At 49.1% G+C, this 18,606-nt stretch overlaps 1 protein-coding gene across 1 annotated transcript; it reads right to left on the reverse strand.

Annotated features, from left to right (window-relative positions):
- Positions 1-713: 713 nt before the first annotated feature.
- APOH (apolipoprotein H) lies at positions 714-18,196 on the reverse strand. The gene is made up of 8 exons (XM_040331452.1): positions 18,068-18,196; positions 15,688-15,864; positions 11,085-11,183; positions 9,828-9,935; positions 7,290-7,478; positions 4,726-4,905; positions 4,289-4,486; positions 714-1,006 (listed from the first exon to the last, which is right to left on the reverse strand). The coding sequence occupies exons 1-8, from the start codon at positions 18,129-18,131 to the stop codon at positions 933-935; spliced, it is 1,089 nt and encodes a 362-aa protein (XP_040187386.1). The 5' UTR covers positions 18,132-18,196; the 3' UTR covers positions 714-932.
- Between the last annotated feature and the right edge of the window lie 410 nt (positions 18,197-18,606).

The following is an 18,606-nucleotide window of genomic DNA, read 5'->3' on the forward strand; positions in this document are numbered from 1 at the left end:
AAAATGACATATCGCATTAAAGTTGAGAAGCCGAGGGGGGGGGGGGGCACTGCCGACAATGACATGATACATTAAAGATTAAAGTTGAGAAGCAGGGGGGGGGGTGTTCTGCTGTCGGAAATGACATCTTACATTAAAGTGAGGAGCGGGGGGGTGCTGACTTCTTACCTCTTCTCCCATGCAGCCAGCGAGTTGAGAGGCGGGGGTGAATGAAAAATTACTTCTCACCAGGCGGGGGACTCTAGTAATTTGGGGGGCCCTTCGCAGCTTTGCGGGGCCCTAAGCGGCTTGCATAGTGAGCCTATAGGGTGGATCGGTCATGATCTAGTGCCACCTACTGGGGGGTCTGTGCAGCGTCATAGATATGGGGTAGTAGCACCACAGCCAGCAGGGGGGGGGGTAGGCAGTAGGGTGAATTGGATGTGGACAGGGGGGGGGGTGATCAGAGTGATTCTATATACTTTTATGTATTATTATAATGACGTCATGGACTAGAGCTGTAATAATTTAGGAAGGGTTCCCCAAGACATGAGAATTATTTGAGGGGTTCCTCTGTAATAATGCCTTGGCCATAGTGGAACCCCCCCCCCCTCCCCCGATGTTTTTGGTGAAGATTGAATACACTTTGCGTAATACAAGTGGGAATCTCCTTTAAGGAATCAGTAATGAGCGTTTTGCGGCATCGGAGAGAGACGGGACGAAACTCGCGGGGCGGAGCGCAGGAAGCAGATGTTTATTATTTTTATTTTTTGTACACAAACACATAAAACTGAACCCCCCGGCGAGGAGGGCGATTGGCAGCCGATCCGGAAAACAACGAAACCGCCGCACTTTGAAGCTCCATCCGGCAATTTATCCCGACAATTAATAAGAAATGCATTTTACTGAAAGTTTTTTCCTGAGCGGCTTTTCGCGTTCCCAGCGGTGGTTAATCACGGCTCCGCCTCCTGAGCGCAGGGGGTCATCTTAGACGGATCGGTGGAAAACAGTGAAAAGGTTCCCGGTTCTGGAAGAAGAAAAAAAACATATTCAGAGAATGTAAAGAAGTCCATTAATTTCCACGGCGGAGAGAGAAGATCGGCGCAATAATGACGGCGCGCGCTCGCCAATAATGGCCCATTAGCAGCTTTCTGACACAAACGCACGTCAGCTCCGCCCGCCGCTTAATTGTCTTCTACATTCATTATTTATATCGGCGAGTTCTTCACTCCTCGCCACTCCAGAGCCGTCTCCACCGATCATCGCTAAATGACTTGTGGTGAGAAGAGCGGGAGATCGATGGAGGAGTTTAGAGTCACTTCAGTATCTGCACACTGACCGGCGGGAGGAGGAGAGGCCCCTTTATCCACAGACTCTTCCTATCCCCACTCCCTTCTCCTTTCCTCTCCTGGCCTCTTCTCACTTTTTCCTCTCCCATGTCCTCTTCTTTCTTTTCCTCCTCTCCCCTCTTCCTCTACTTTGTCCCCTCCTCTCCTTTCCTCTCATGGCATCTCCTTCCCTCGTCTCCCATGTCCTCCACTCATTTCTTCCTCTGGCCCATCACTCCTCTTCCTCTCCCATGTCCTCTCCTTTTCTTTCTTTTCCTCCTCTCCCCTCTTCCTCTACTATTTCCTCTTCTTTCCTTTCTTTTCCTCCTCTCCCCTCTTCCTCTACTATTTCCTCTTCTTTCCTCTCTTGGCATCTCCTTCCATGTCTCCCATGTCCTCTCCACTTATTTCTTCCTCTGGCCCATCACCCCTCTTCCTCTCCCATGTCCTCTCCTTTTCTTCCTTTTCCTCCTCTCCCCTCTTCCTCTCCCATGTTCTCTCTTCTCCTTTCTTTTTCTCCCCTGACCTCTCCTCCTCTCATGTCCCTTCTTCTCACCTCTTCCTCTCCCACATCCCCTCCTCGACTTTTCTCTCCTGACCTCTCCTCTCCTCTTCTCTTCCTCTTTCATGTCATCTCCTCCTGGCTCCTCCTGCCTTCTTCCATGTCCTCTTCTTTATTTTCCTCCTCTCCCCTCTTCCTCTACTATTTCCTCCCCTTTCCTCTCTTGGCATCTCCTTCCCTCGTCTCCCATATCCTCTCCACTCATTTCTTCCTCTGGCCCATCACTCCTCTTCCTCTCCCACATCCCCTCCTCGGCTTTTCTCCTCTGACCTCTCCTCCTCTCTTATGTCCCCTCTTCTCACATTTTCCTCTCCCATGTCCTCTTCTTTCCTTTCTTTTCCTCCTCTCCCCTCTTCCTCTACTATTTCCTCTCTTGGCATCTCCTTCCCTCATCTCCCATGTCCTCTCCACTCTTTTCATCCCCTGGCCTATCACCCCTCTTCCTCTCCTTTCTTTTTCTCCCCTGACCTCTCCTCCTCTCTTATGTCCCTTCTTTTCACCTCTTCCTCTCCCAGGTCCCCTCCTCAACTTTTCTCCCCTGACCTCTTCTCTTCTCTTCCTCTTTCATGTCATCTCCTCCTGGCTTCTTCTGCCCTCTTCCTCTCCCATGTCCTCTTCTCTTCTTTCCTCCACTGGCCTCTTCTCCCCTCTTTCTCTCCCCTTCCCCCCCCCTCGGCTTTTCTCCCCTGACCTTTCCTCTTCTCTTCCCCTCTCATGTCTTCTCCAGGCTTCTTCTCACCTCTTCCTCTCCTATGTCCCCTCCTTGCCTTTTCTTTCTGAACTCTTCTCCTCTTCTCCTCTCGGCCTCTCCCATGTTCTCTCCTTTCCTTTCCTCCTCTGCCCTCTCTTTCTTTTTTGATTTTCAATGTTCTCTCTCTTCTCCCCTACTCCCCTCTTTCTCTCCTCTATCCTGTGCTTTCCTCACCTCTTCCTCTCCCATGTCCTCTCCTCTCTTTTCTTCTTTTCTTGTCTTTTCCTATCTCCTAGTCTCCTCTCCACTTTCCCTCTCAGCTGTCCTCTCCTCTCTTCTCCCCTCTGCCACTCTCCCCTCCCTTCTCCTCATTTCTCCCCACATCTCCCCCCAATCCTCTCTCCTCTCCTCCATACCTCCTCCCTCACCCTTTCATCTTTTCTCCTAATCTCTCATCTCTAATCTCTCATCTTCTCATTTTCTCCCATTACTCTCCTCCTCCTCTTCTCTCCTCTCCTCTCTTTCTGTACTCTTCTCACCTCATTTTCTTTATTATCCTTAACTCCACCCCCTCTCCTTTATTTTCTTTCTCTGTTCTAGTTCACCTCTCTCCTCCCCTCCTTTACTCTCCTCTCCTACACCCTCTTCTCTTCTCTTCCCCTCCTCTCATCTGCATCACTCTCTTCTCCACTCCTCCTTTCATCTCCTGCACTCTCCTCTTCTCCTTTCATCTCCTTCACTCTCCTCTCCTTTACACTTCTCATCTCTCTCACTCTCCTATCCTCCTTTTTTTCCCTCCCCCTCCTCTCCTCTCATCTCGCTCAATCTCCACCCCTCCTTTCATCTCATTCACTCTCCTCTCCCCCTGTCATCTCCTTCACTCTCCTCTCCTCCTCTCATCTATCTCACTCTCCTCCCCTCCTTTACTCTCCTCTCATACACCCTCTTCTCTTCCCCCTCCTTTCATCTGCATCACTCTCCTCTCCACCCCTCCTTTCATCTCCTTCACTCTCTTCTCCTTTCATCTCCTTCACTCTCCTCTCCTCTCCTCCCCTCCCCTCATCTTCATTCTCCTCTCCCCATCATCTCCTTAACTCTCCCCTCCTCTTGTCTCTCTCACTCTTCTATCCTCCTTTTATCTCCTCCCCTCCTCTCATCTCCCTCAATCTCCACCCCTCCTTTCATCTCATTCACTCTTCTCTCCCCCTGTCATCTCCTTCACTCTCCTCTCCTCCTCTCATCTCTCTCACTCTCCTATCCTCCTTTTATCTCCTCCCCTCCTCTCCCTCAATCTCCACCCCTCCTTTCATCTCATTCATTCTCCTCTCCACCTGTCATCTCCTTCACTCTCCTCTCCTCTACACCTCTCGTCTCTCTCACTCTCCTCCCCTCCTCTACTCTCCTCTCCTACACCCTCTTCTCTTCCCCTCCTCTCATCTGCATCACTCTCCTCTCCACCCCTCCTTTCATCTCCTTCACTCTCTTCTCCTCTTCTCCTTTCATCTTCTTCACTCTCCTCTCCTCTCCACCTGTCATCTCCTTGGCTCTCTTCTCCTCCCCTCCTCTCATCTTCATTCTCCTCTCCCCATCATCTCCTTAACTCTCCCCTCCTCTTGTCTCTCTCACTCTCCTCTCCTCCTTTTATCTCCTTCACTCTCCTCTTTTCTCCGTCTCTCATCTCCTAAACTCCTGTTCTCCCCCCTCCCCCCCAGTTGTAGAATTACTCACTCTTGTAGCAGGCGGGCGCGGTAAAGTTGCCCCCCTGGCACCGGCTCTGCACTGTATAGGCGCACTTCTGTTCCTTATTCTTGCAGAAGTAGGTCAGGATGTCGCCATGCTGGATCTGCTGACCTGCGATTTCATCCACCCGCGTCCTTCTCCCGTTATAGAGGACGGTGGCCTTGGGCGTGGTCACATGACACGGACCTGCGCGATTGTAGAAAGCAATATTGAGTACTCCCCAGAATCACCCTAAAGTAAACCCATCACAACCCCCGACAATCCGGACTAAACACGTAAGGGGAGGTCACCCTCAGTGAGAACCACATGTCCCAGAGATCAGGGGCTCCTGAGATAGAATCAGCTGAAGTTACAAGCGAATCCTGACCACAAGTCAGTGTGGCCCCACCCCCTCCGTAGATATCAGATACATAGGAGGATCTTACCTCTGCAGGCGGGCTTCTGGGACCATTCCCCGTCTTTGTCACAGAAGGATATTCGGGGGCCGTCCAAGGCGTAGGGCGGGTTACAGCCGTAGCTCACCGATTCTTTATAATTGTACTTCCGGTAGAGAGCAAAACTCATGTAGCCGTTGGTTATTTCCGTCGGACGATTGCATTTCACATCTGTGGAGGCGGGAGAGTGAAAGAGAAACAAAAGGGTCTTTTTATAACACATTCCCTGTACGGGAACCAGCTCCCCTGTCACCAATAATCCCTTATATGGTTGTTTCCTATGTTTGCTGGCTCCATCTAGTGGCCAAAATGCAGTATTTTCCTGATTAAGGGGATTTCAGGAGAATACTGCATTATGGCCACTAGGTGGCGCTGCCAATCATGAACCCAGACTGAACATGGAAGCAGAGGTGTACAAATGACACAAGCACCAGCTCACCTGTCACCAATAAACACTTATTTAGCCTTATATGGTTATTTACTATCTTTTCTGGCTCCACCTAGTAGAGACCGTGCGATACAGATAAAAATGTGCAAATATTAATTAAAGCTGCTCCTCTGAATAGAGATATATGCCTTATATGGTTATTTCCTATGTTTTCTGGCTCCACCCAGTGGCCAAAATGCAGTATTTTCCTTATTAAAGGAATTTAAGGAGAATACTGCGTTATGGCCACTAGGTGGAGCCGCCAATCACGAACCCCGACAATCCAGACTGAACATGTGAAGATGTAAGCAGAGGTCACCCTCAATAAAAAACGCATGCCATAGAGATATATGCCTTATAAGGTTATTTCCTATGTTTGCTGCCTCCACCAAGTGGCCAAATGCGGTATTTTCTGGAGAATATTGCGTTATGGCCACTAGGTGGCGCTGTCATCATGAAACCCGACAATCCAGACTGAATGCAGAGGTGTACAAATGACATAAACACCAGCTCGCCTGTCATCAATAAACCCTAATGTTCCCTTATATGGTTATTTCCTATGTTTTCTGGCACCACCCGGTGGCCTAAGTGCAGTATTTTCCTGATAAAGGGAGCTTCAGGAGAATACTGCATTATGGCCACTAGGTGGAGCTGCCAATCACAAACCCCGTCAATCCAGACTGAACATGTGAACATGGAAGCAGAGGTCACCCTCAATGAAAACCGCGTGCCATAGAGATATATGCCTTATTTTGTTACATAGTTACATAGTTAGTCAGGTTGAAAAAAGACACAAGTCCATCCACTTCAACCACAAAAAAATAAACAAACAAAATAAAAAACAGAGTACAATCCCATACACCCAACTCCTTATATGGTTATCTCCTACGTTTTCTGGCTCCATCTAGTGGCCAAAATGCAGTATTTTTCATGATTTAGGGAATTTAAGGAGAATAGTGCGTTATGGCCACTAGGTGGCACTGCCGTCATGAAACTCGACAATCCAGACTAAAAGCAGAGGTGTACCAATCACACAAGCACTAGCTCACCTGTCACCAATAAACACTTATTTTGCCTTATATGGTTACTTCCTCTGTTTTCTGGCTCCACCCAGTGGCCGAAAAGCAGTATTTTCCTGATAAAGGGAGCTTCAGGAGAATACTGCATTATGGCCACTAGGTGGAGCTGCCATCATAAACCCCGACAACCCAGACTGAACATGTGAACATGGAAGCAGAGGTCACCGTCAATGAAAACCGCATGCCTTATATGGTAATTTCCTATGTTTTCTGGCTCCATCTAGTGGCCAAAATGCAATATTTTCCTGATTAAAGGAATTTAAGGAGAATACTGCGTTATGGCCACTAGGTGGAGCTGTCATCGTGAATCCGGACAATCCAGACTGAACATGGAAGCAGAGGTGTACAAATTACACAAGCACTAGCTCACCTGTCACCAATGATCACTATTTTTGCCTTATATGGTTATTTCCTATGTTTTCTGGCTCCACCTAGTGGCCAAAATGCGGTATTTTTCATGATTAAGGGAGCTTCAGGAGAATACTGCATTTTGGCCACTAGGTGGAGCTGCCAATCACGAACCCAGACTGAACATGTGAACATGCAAGTAGAGGTCACCCTCAATGAAAACCGTCATGCCATAGAGATATATGCCTTATATGGTTATTTCCTATGTTTGCTGGCTCCATCCAATGGCCAAAATGCGGTATTTTTCATGATTAAGGGAATTTAAGGAAAATACTGTGTTAGGGCCACTAGGTGGCACTGCCGTCATGAAACTCGACAATTCAGACTGAAAGCAGAGGTGTACAAATTACACAAGCACTAGCTCACCTGTCACCAATAAACACTTATTTTGACTTATATGGTTATTTCCTATGTTTTCTGGCTCCACCTAGTGGCCAAAATGCGGTATTTTCCTGATTAAAATATTTCAGGAGAATATTGCCGTATGGCCACTAGGTGGAGCTGCCGATCATAGGAGTTATTCTGATATTTCACAATTCACACGACAAGTAAACACTACATTTAATTCTGTCTCAAAAATGGTGACGCCCCCCCCCCCTTATTTTCCAGGACCGTTTGCCTCTGATTCGCGTTCTTCTTACCCCGACACTCGGGGGCGGAGCTCCAGGTTCCGTTCTCAGTGCAGGTGACGTTCTCGTTTCCGATGAGGACGAGGTTCTGCAGACAGCGATAGGCCACCACGTCCTGGTAGATGGAAACGTTCTTTCCCCGCGGCGCGTGGTGTTGGATCTCGGCGGATTTCGGCAGCGGAGGGGGAGGACAGGTCACCACTGGAGGAGAGGAATGAAGAGTTCTTAGGCTATTTCCTCTCTAGTTCGAATGTAATCATTCATAGAAAGCAGAAAAATACTGCACTATGGCCACTAGAGGGCGCTGATGGTCATAGGAAATAAATATTTATTGACTGCGATCGTCAGCGCCATCTAGTGGCCATAATGTGTTTCTCTTACTCTACAAAGTCATATTAGGGAGCTGAAGGCGAAGATCTCAAGGAGAACGGCCTGTCTCCCCCGGGGACTTGTTTTTTTTTTTTTCTGGCTTTATAATAAAAATAAAGTTTCTTTATTTTGGAACCAATTCCACATTTTCAGAACCATTCAAAATCAATTCGGTCGAAAAAATTGATCGACTGACTCAAATTCTGTGTTAAGGAATACCTGGTTGCTATGGAGCGGGCCGGGAAGCCGGCCGCCACGTCCTTGACAACGGGATGACTCATCAGCAGCTGTCAGCGGGTTTCCCCACCGACAGCTGAAATGTAAAAAAAAAGGAGGATGCCGGGAATAAAAGATGAATAAAACAGCGCGGGCCCCCCCCCCCCCCAAAAAAAAATAATAGCTGGCCCTTCGGGTCTTGTATGGATTTTAAAGGGGAACCCCATGCCCACATTTTTTATTTAAATGGCGTACCCCTCCCTCAAATCATTACCAGACCCTTATCCGAGCATGCAGCCCGGCAGGTCAGGAGAGAGGGGGGACAAGCAAGCTCCCCTTTAAAGGGGGGGCTTCCAGATTCCGATAAGCCAACGGCCAGGGTTGTGGGGAAGAGACCCTTGTCGCCATCAACATAGGGACAAGGTGCTTTGGGGGAGGGGGGCCACAGAGCACCACCCCCCCCCCCCATGTTGGGGGCATGTGACCTGATATGGCTCAGGAGGGTGAGGGCGCTCGCTTGTCCCGCCCCCCCTCATGTCCTGACCTGCCAGGCTCCACACCTGGATAAGGGTCTGGTATGGATTTTGGGGGGACCCCACGCCTTTAAAATTTGGCGTGGGGTTCCAATTAAAATCCTTACCAGACCTAAAGGGCCTAGGGGGGGGGGGGACTCCCACATGGGGAGGGGGAGGGGACTCCCACACTGTTTTTTTTCCATTTAACTTTCATTGCTGGTATTCTTTTGTTTACAATTCAGCTGTCAGTGGGGAAGCCCGCTGACAGCTGATGAGTCATCGGTTGTTAAGGACGCGGGCGGGCGGCCTGCTGGCTTCCCGCTCCATAGCAACCAGCTATTTTTCACACAGAATTCAAATCGAGTCGATCAATTTTCAACCGATCCGAATCATTCAGAAAATTTGTCGGAAAATCTAAAAATCAAAAACGAAACAAATATTTCCGTTCTTCACATCTTTTAGACTTTGTAGAGGACAAACAAAAAAAGATCACATTGGTCAAAAGCTAGACATGTGCAATTTGTTTAGAATTATTTTTTTAACAAATTTTGACAAATTCGTTAATTCCGAAATTTTCGAATTTCCGAATTTTCGAATTCCAAATTTTCAAATTTCTGAAAATTTGGAAATGTGAAAATTCATAAATTTGAAAAATCTGTAATTTGAAAATTCGAAAAATCTGAAAATTCGGAAATTCGAAAATTCGGAAATTCGAAAATCGGAAAATTTTGATTTTTGAATTTCCGAATTTCCAGATTTACTGAATTTCCAAAAAATGCAAAAAAACAAATTTAACGAAAACAATTTTTTTTTCTGCAGTGCACATGTCTAGTCAAAGCCAAAGTTGTAACAACGTTGCACTCATCCAAAGTCGCAGTGTAAAGTCACAATGGAAATCGCACAATTTTGAGGTCGCACGAGTGTGAATGGACTCTTATCGCTAGAAATGTGCACTGCCGAATTTTTTTTTTTTTTCGTTTTCGTCTCATTCCTTTTTTTGCTTTTTTCAGAAATTCGGAAATTCGGGAAATTCGAATTTTCGAATTTTCAAATTTTGGAATTTCCGAATTTTCGAACTTCCGAATTTGTGAATTTCCAAAATTTTCGAATATCCAAAAATTCGGAAATTTGCAAATTTGAAAATTCGGAAATTTGAAAATCGTAAATTTGAAAATCGTAAATTCTAAAAATTAGGAAATTAAAAAAATTAGGAGATCCAAAAATTGGAAAATTTGGATTTTTGAATTTCTGAATTTCCAAATTCCGAATTTACAGAATTTCCAAAAAATGCCAAAAAAAAAAATGTAACGAAAACGAAGACATTTTTCTGCAGTGCACATGTCTAGTCAAAGCCAAAGTCGCAGTGCGAAGTCACAATGGAAATCGCAGTGTGAATGGACTCTCAGCGCAGTTACTGGAGAACATAAGTTGATATCTTCTCAGGATTTACCTTCACAGATCGGCATCTTCTGGCTCCATTTCCCGTTTTCCAGACACTCGCTCTCATTGGCTCCGCGTAGGGTGTACCTAGGGGGAGGGGACACAGCAGACGCAGCCAATCAGGAGCAATATTTCAGCTTTAGGTGTCACAGCGTTATTATAGGTGGCCCGATATTCTACTCAGCGTCATCTGATCCCGCCCATCCTCTTCTAGATACAATGTTACCTCTGATACTACCAGATTCTGATAAGCCCCTTCCACCCACCCGCAGACCCCCCACAACCACCGGCCAGGGTTGTGGGCGGAGGCCCTTGTCCCCATTAACATTAACAGCACAGTCCTTCTGATTCTGGAAGGCCTGGGTGCTGATTGGACCACCGGCCGGCTCTCACTGTGAGGACCCAATCCGGTACAGAGGAGGATAATGACATTTTCCAGCACCAATAATCATTATTTATTGATAGATAATGGGTCACCTCATCTCACACTCCCAATGACCTCATCATCAATCATCAACCATCATCATCATCATCATCAATCATTATCATCAATCATTATCAATCATCATCATCAATCATTATCAATCATCATCAATCATTATCAATCATCATGGACTCAGGAGGAAACCAGGGACGGTACTGGACTCGGGAGGAAGCCGGGGATGGCACTGGACTGAGGAGGACGCCCGGGACGGCGCTGGACTCAGGAGGAAACCAGGGACGGTACTGGACTCGGGAGGAAGCCCGGGACGGCACTGGACTCGGGAGGAAGCCCGGGATGGCGCTGGACTCAGGAGGAAGCCCGGGATGGCGCTGGACTGAGGAGGAAACCGGGGACGGCGCTGGACTCAGGAGGAAGCCTGGGACGGCACTGGACTCAGGAGGATGCCCGGGACGACACTGGACTCAGCAGGAAGCCGGGGATGGCACTGGACTGAGGAGGAAACCGGGGACGGCGCTGGACTGAGGAGGAAAGCGGGGACGGCGCTGGACTGAGGAGGAAAGCGGGGACGGTGCTGGACTGAGCATGAAGTCGGGGACGGCACTCAACTGAGCGTGAAGCCTGGGACGGCGCTGGACTGAGTGTGAAGCCGGGACGGCACTGGATTTAGGAGGAAACCCGGGACGGCGCTGGACTCAGGAGGAAGCCCGGGACGGCGCTGGATGTCACTCACCCATTATTACATCACACATGAAGATCCGCCCCTGTGATGTCACTCACCCATTATTACATCACACATGAAGATCTGCCCCTGTGATGTCACTCACTCTTTATTACAGGAGAACCACATGACACTCTCATAGGTCAGCTGCTTATAATGGGCCTGTCCGTTGTCCAGAGGGCCGGGTTTGGGGCACTGCTTGGCTGCGAACACAGAAACAGGACATCAGACTGGAAATTCCACCGTACACACCGGATTGGCTACTTCTGAGGCATGCAAATAAGAGGGGCGGAGACAGATAATGAGTCACATGGAGCTAAGAGGGAGGGGACAGGCTCTGTGCATATGTAAATAAGGGGGAGGGGACAGATCCTGAACCATGTATGTAAATGAGGGGGAGGAGACAGATCCTGGACCCTGTATGTAAATGAGGGGGAGGAGACAGATCTTGGACCATGTATGTAAATGAGGGGGAGGAGACAGATCTTGGACCATGTATGTAAATGAGGGGGAGGAGACAGATCCTGCACTCGGTATGTAAATGAGGGGGAGGAGACAGATCTTGGGCCATGTATGTAAATGAGGGGGAGGGGACAGATCCTGGACCATGTATATAAATGAGGGGGAGGAGACAGATCTTGGACCATGTATGTAAATGAGAGGGAGGAGACAGATCCTGCACCCGGTATATACATGAGGGGGAGGAGACAGATCCTGCACTTGGTATGTAAATGAGGGGGAGGAGACAGATCTTGGACCCTGTATGTAAATGAGGGGGAGGAGACAGATCCTGGACCATGTATGTAAATGAGGGGGAGGAGACAGATCCTGGACCATGTATATAAATGAGGGGGAGGAGACAGATCCTGCACCCGGTATATAAATGAGGGGGAGGAGACAGATCCTGCACTTGGTATGTAAATGAGGGGGAGGAGACAGATCTTGGACCCTGTATGTAAATGAGGGGGAGGAGACAGATCCTGGACCATGTATGTAAATGAGGGGGAGGAGACAGATCCTGGACCATGTATGTAAATGAGGGGGAGGAGACAGATCTTGGACCATGTATGTAAATGAGGGGGAGGAGACAGATCCTGCACTCGGTATGTAAATGAGGGGGAGGAGACAGATCTTGGACCATGTATGTAAATGAGGGGGAGGAGACAGATCCTGCACTCGGTATGTAAATGAGGGGGAGGAGACAGATCTTGGGCCATGTATGTAAATGAGGGGGAGGGGACAGATCCTGGACCATGTATGTAAATGAGGGGGAGGGGACAGATCCTGGACCATGTATATAAATGAGGGGGAGGAGACAGATCTTGGGCCATGTATGTAAATGAGGGGGAGGAGACAGATCCTGCACCCGGTATGTAAATGAGGGGGAGGAGACAGATCCTGGACCATGTATGTAAATGAGGGGGAGGAGACAGATCCTGGACCATGTATGTAAATGAGGTGGAGGAGACAGATCCTTGACCATGTATGTAAATGAGGGGGAGGAGACAGATCTTGGACCATGTATGTAAATGAGGGGGAGGAGACAGATCCTGCACCCGGTATGTAAATGAGGGGGAGGAGACAGATCTTGGACCATGTATGTAAATGAGGGGCAGGAGACAGATCCTGCACTCGGTATGTAAATGAGGGGGAGGAGACAGATCCTGGACCATGTATATAAATGAGGGGGAGGAGGCAGATCCTGCACCCTGTATGTAAATGAGGGGAAGAGACAGATCCTGCACCCGGTATGTAAATGAGGGGGAGGAGACAGATCCTGGACCATGTATGTAAATGAGGGGGAGGAGACAGACCCTGGACCATGTATGTAAATGAGGTGGAGGAGACAGATCCTGGACCATGTATGTAAATGAGGGGGAGGAGACAGATCTTGGACCATGTATGTAAATGAGGGGGAGGAGACAGATCCTGCACTCGGTATGTAAATGAGGGGGAGGAGACAGATCTTGGGCCATGTATATAAATGAGGGGGAGGAGACAGATCCTGCACCCGGTATATAAATGAGGGGGAGGAGACAGATCCTGCACCATGTATGTAAATGAGGGGGAGGAGACAGATGCTGCACCATGTATGTAAATGAGGGGGGAGGAGACAGATCCTGGACCATGTATGTAAATGAGGGGGAGGAGACAGATCCTGCACCATGTATGTAAATGAGGGGGGAGGAGACAGATGCTGGACCATGTATGTAAATGAGGGGGGAGGAGACAGATCCTGGACCCTGTATGTAAATGAGGGGGAGGAGACAGATCCTGCACTCGGTATGTAAATGAGGGGGAGGAGACAGATCCTGGACCATGTATGTAAATGAGGGGGGAGGAGACAGATCCTGGACCCTGTATGTAAATGAGGGGGAGGAGACAGATCCTGGACCATGTATATAAATGAGGGGGAGGAGACAGATCCTGGACCATGTATATAAATGAGGGGGAGGAGACAGATCCTGGACCATGTATATAAATGAGGGGGAGGAGACAGATCCTGCACCCGGTATATAAATGAGGGGGAGGAGACAGATCCTGGACCATGTATATAAATGAGGGGGAGGAGACAGATCCTGCACCCGGTATATAAATGAGGGGGAGGAGACAGATCCTGGACCATGTATGTAAATGAGGGGGAGGAGACAGATCCTGCACCCGGTATATAAATGAGGGGGAGGAGACAGATCCTGGACCATGTATATAAATGAGGGGGAGGAGACAGATCCTGCACCCGGTATATAAATGAGGGGGAGGAGACAGATCCTGGACCATGTATATAAATGAGGGGGAGGAGACAGATCCTGCACCCGGTATATAAATGAGGGGGAGGAGACAGATCCTGGACCATGTATATAAATGAGGGGGAGGAGACAGATCCTGCACCCGGTATATAAATGAGGGGGAGGAGACAGATCCTGGACCATGTATATAAATGAGGGGGAGGAGACAGATCCTGCACCCGGTATATAAATGAGGGGGAGGAGACAGATCCTGCACCCGGTATATAAATGAGGGGGAGGAGACAGATCCTGCACCCGGTATATAAATGAGGGGGAGGAGACAGATCCTGGACCATGTATGTAAATAAGGGGGAGGAGACAGATCCTGCACCCGGTATATAAATGAGGGGGAGGAGACAGATCCTGGACCATGTATGTAAATGAGGGGGAGGAGACAGATCCTGCACCCGGTATATAAATGAGGGGGAGGAGACAGATCCTGGACCATGTATATAAATGAGGGGGAGGAGACAGATCCTGCACCCGGTATATAAATGAGGGGGAGGAGACAGATCCTGGACCATGTATATAAATGAGGGGGAGGAGACAGATCCTGCACCCGGTATATAAATGAGGGGGAGGAGACAGATCCTGGACCATGTATGTAAATGAGGGGGAGGAGACAGATCCTGCACCCGGTATATAAATGAGGGGGAGGAGACAGATCCTGGACCATGTATATAAATGAGGGGGAGGAGACAGATCCTGCACCCGGTATATAAATGAGGGGGAGGAGACAGATCCTGGACCATGTATATAAATGAGGGGGAGGAGACAGATCCTGCACCCGGTATGTAAATGAGGGGGAGGAGACAGATCCTGGACCATGTATGTAAATGAGGGGGAGGAGACAGATCCTGGACCCGGTATATAAATGAGGGGGAGGAGACAGATCCTGGACCATGTATATAAATGAGGGGGAGGAGACAGATCCTGCACCCGGTATATAAATGAGGGGGAGGAGACAGATCCTGGACCATGTATATAAATGAGGGGGAGGAGACAGATCCTGCACCCGGTATATAAATGAGGGGGAGGAGACAGATCCTGGACCATGTATGTAAATGAGGGGGAGGAGACAGATCCTGCACCCGGTATATAAATGAGGGGGAGGAGACAGATCCTGCACCCGGTATGTAAATGAGGGGGAGGAGACAGATCCTGCACCCGGTATATAAATGAGGGGGAGGAGACAGATCCTGGACCATGTATGTAAATAAGGGGGAGGAGACAGATCCTGCACCCGGTATATAAATGAGGGGGAGGAGACAGATCCTGGACCATGTATGTAAATGAGGGGGAGGAGACAGATGCTGCACCCGGTATGTAAATGAGGGGGAGGAGACAGATCCTGGACCATGTATATAAATGAGGGGGAGGAGACAGATCCTGCACCCGGTATATAAATGAGGGGGAGGAGACAGATCCTGGACCATGTATATAAATGAGGGGGAGGAGACAGATCCTGCACCCGGTATATAAATGAGGGGGAGGAGACAGATCCTGGACCATGTATATAAATGAGGGGGAGGAGACAGATCCTGCACCCGGTATATAAATGAGGGGGAGGAGACAGATCCTGGACCATGTATGTAAATGAGGGGGAGGAGACAGATCCTGCACCCGGTATATAAATGAGGGGGAGGAGACAGATCCTGGACCATGTATATAAATGAGGGGGAGGAGACAGATCCTGCACCCGGTATATAAATGAGGGGGAGGAGACAGATCCTGCACCCGGTATGTAAATGAGGGGGAGGAGACAGATCCTGCACCCGGTATATAAATGAGGGGGAGGAGACAGATCCTGGACCATGTATGTAAATAAGGGGGAGGAGACAGATAATGAGTCACATATAAATGAGGGGGAGGAGACAGATCCTGGAGACATTTTCGGGGCCCTCCTGTAGGCGGTACTCACCTTTACACCTCAGGGTGGCGTGCTCCCAGCTCCCGAGGGTTGAACACACGGCTTTGTCATTCCCGGTTTCTCTCTCATACCCCGGAATACAGGAATAGGTCACCACATCCCGCGGCTCATACAGCACCTTCCCGGGTCTGAACACCGCAGACTGGACCTCCCGGGGCCTGGCGCACACTGCAACCAATGAGAAATCATCACCCAGATCTCATATCTCAGCATTTCATGCACAGCGGATGATAGAGACTTACCATTTACTTCCTGGACTGAGAGTCCGGCTCAGAGATGACAATCCTGCTGCCTGTGTTCACAAATGTCTGACACAGATCAGCCCCTGCTGCAGCCTCTCACCTTGTGATTTGTTACAATGTACAGTCTGATCACTGGGGGGAGGGGAGACTGAGGAAATGACTCCTCCTCCTTCTACAAAGTTATAATGTACAGTCTGATCACTGGGGGGAGGGGAGACTGGGGAAATGACTCCTCCTTCTAAGAAGTTACAATGTACAGTCTGATCACTGGGGGAGGGGAGACTGTTGTTGGAGTTGAGGGGCCCCTTCTCCCCAGGGACCCCCAATTACTCAGGCGTTTCGGAGGGGTGCAGTGCCACTGTCAGGCTGAGTTCTGGGATGGAAGTTGCTCTGTACCCCCCTCCCCCTCACACAAATGGTCGATATTTCACCTCAGAGAACTCACAGACTTTGACACCGCCGTGTTTCACAATCTGACCCCCGGGGACATGATCACCTCTGAGCTCCGGGGAGGTTTGTCCAGCGTTCTCATAGAGGGAGGATGGAACCCTCGTCTCTGTCCGGGTTCTCTGTCCGGGTTCTCTGTCCGAGTTCTCTGTCCGGGTTCTCTGTCTGGGTTCTCTGCGGCCCAAGTAGCCAACAAAGCTCACATTACAGACAGACATTCTCCACCATGATGGGGGGACTCTGGGGGGGGCACCAGGGAACAAATCCTGTAATATCGCCGTCCATCAGAGAGGTGAAGCCTCTCCTTCCTGTATCAGGGTGACAACACTAAACCACATCTTCCCAATGATCGGCAGCGTTGTCACCCTGACATGTGCGACCCGATAGGCAGTCTGACCGCCGACCTGAAGGAGCTCTCTGATAATGTTTTATCAATATTGGAGGCTCGCTATTGGCTGTTTTATCATTATTGGAGGCTCGCTATTGGCTGTTTTATCATTATTGGAGGCTCGCTATTGGCTGTTTTATCATTATTGGAGGCTCGCTATTGGCTGCTTTATCATTATTGGAGGCTCGCTATTGGCTGCTTTATTGATTGGAGGCTCACTATTGGCTGCTTTATTGATTGGAGGCTCGCTATTGGCTGCTTTATTGATTGGAGGCTCACTATTGGCTGCTTTATTGATTGGAGGCTCGCTATTGGCTGCTTTATTGATTGGAGGCTCGCTATTGGCTGCTTTATTGATTGGAGGCTCGCTATTGGCTGCTTTATTGATTGGAGGCTCGCTATTGGCTGCTTTATTGATTGGAGGCTCGCTATTGGCTGCTTTATTGATTGGAGGCTCGCTATTGGCTGCTTTATTGATTGGAGGCTCGCTATTGGCTGCTTTATTGATTGGAGGCTCGCTATTGGCTGCTTTATTGATTGGAGGCTCACTATTGGCTGCTTTATCATTATTGGAGGATCAATATCATTATTGGAGGCTCGTTATTGGCTGCTTTATCATTATTGGAGGCTCACTATTGGCTGCTTTATCATTATTGGAGGCTCACTATTGGCTGCTTTATCATTATTGGAGGATCATTATCATTATTGGAGGCTCGCTATTGGCTGCTTTATCATTATTGGAGGCTCACTATTGGCTGCTTTATCATTATTGGAGGCTCACTATTGGCTGCTTTATCATTATTGGAGGATCATTATCATTATTGGAGGCTCGCTGTTGGATGTTTTATCATTATTGGAGGCTCGCTTTTGGTTGCTTTATTATTATTGGAGGCTCGCTATTGACTGCTTTGTCGTGATTGGAGGATCATTATCATTATTGGAGGCTCGCTATTGGCTTGTTTATCATTAATGGAGGATCATTATCATTATTGGAGGCTCGCTATTGGCTGCTTTGTTATGATTGGAGGATCATTATCATTATTGGAGGCTCGCTATTGGCTGCTTTGTCGTGATTGGAGGATGATTATCATTATCGGAGGCTCGCTATTGGCTGTTTCGGGGTCTCTCGTGGTCTCTCCCATATATAAAGCTCGGTCATTTCTTGACTCTGGACACAAATCCAGAGAAATGTGTATAATGAAGATCCCCCCCTCCCCCCTTTATGCCGGGGGTTACCCCATTACCCTGTAATCCCCGGGAGGGCCAATGACAAAGCATTATGGGAAGGCCGTACCTTTTCCCGCCGTAGCACAATGTAGCAGACACAGCCCAGCGATCAGTGTGGTCAGTCGCAGCATTCTGTCCGGCAGTCACAGCGGGACGCTCTCTCTCTCCGCTCTGGAAGGGTTTGTTGTGAACATTTAACCAGAATTCCCGGCGGAGGGGCGAGCGGCACCTCGGGGTGACCCGGCGGTTACTGTTTAATGAAATGTTTAATTATTAAATCTGCTTGGCAGCGACTACAAACCCTTCCAAACTCAGAGAGAGGGGACAGTGGGGGATGGCAGGGGACAGCGGGGGGATGGTAGGGGGTGGTGGACTGCAGGGGACAGCGGGGGGATGGCGGCAGACTGCAGGAGACAGCGGGGGGATGGTAGGGGGGGGTGGCGGACTGCAGGAGACAGCGGGGGATGGCGGGGGACAGCGGGGGGGGGGTGGCAGGGGGCGGCAGACTGCAGGAGACAGCGGGGGACGGCAGGGGCCGGTGGACAGGGGGAGATGAAGGGGGTAACGGGAGATGGTGGGGATGTCGGGGGACCACAAAGGCACAGC

The sequence above is a fragment of the Rana temporaria genome, chromosome 12 (genome assembly GCF_905171775.1).
Source record: "Rana temporaria chromosome 12, aRanTem1.1, whole genome shotgun sequence".
NCBI classification, from domain to species: domain Eukaryota; kingdom Metazoa; phylum Chordata; class Amphibia; order Anura; family Ranidae; genus Rana; species Rana temporaria.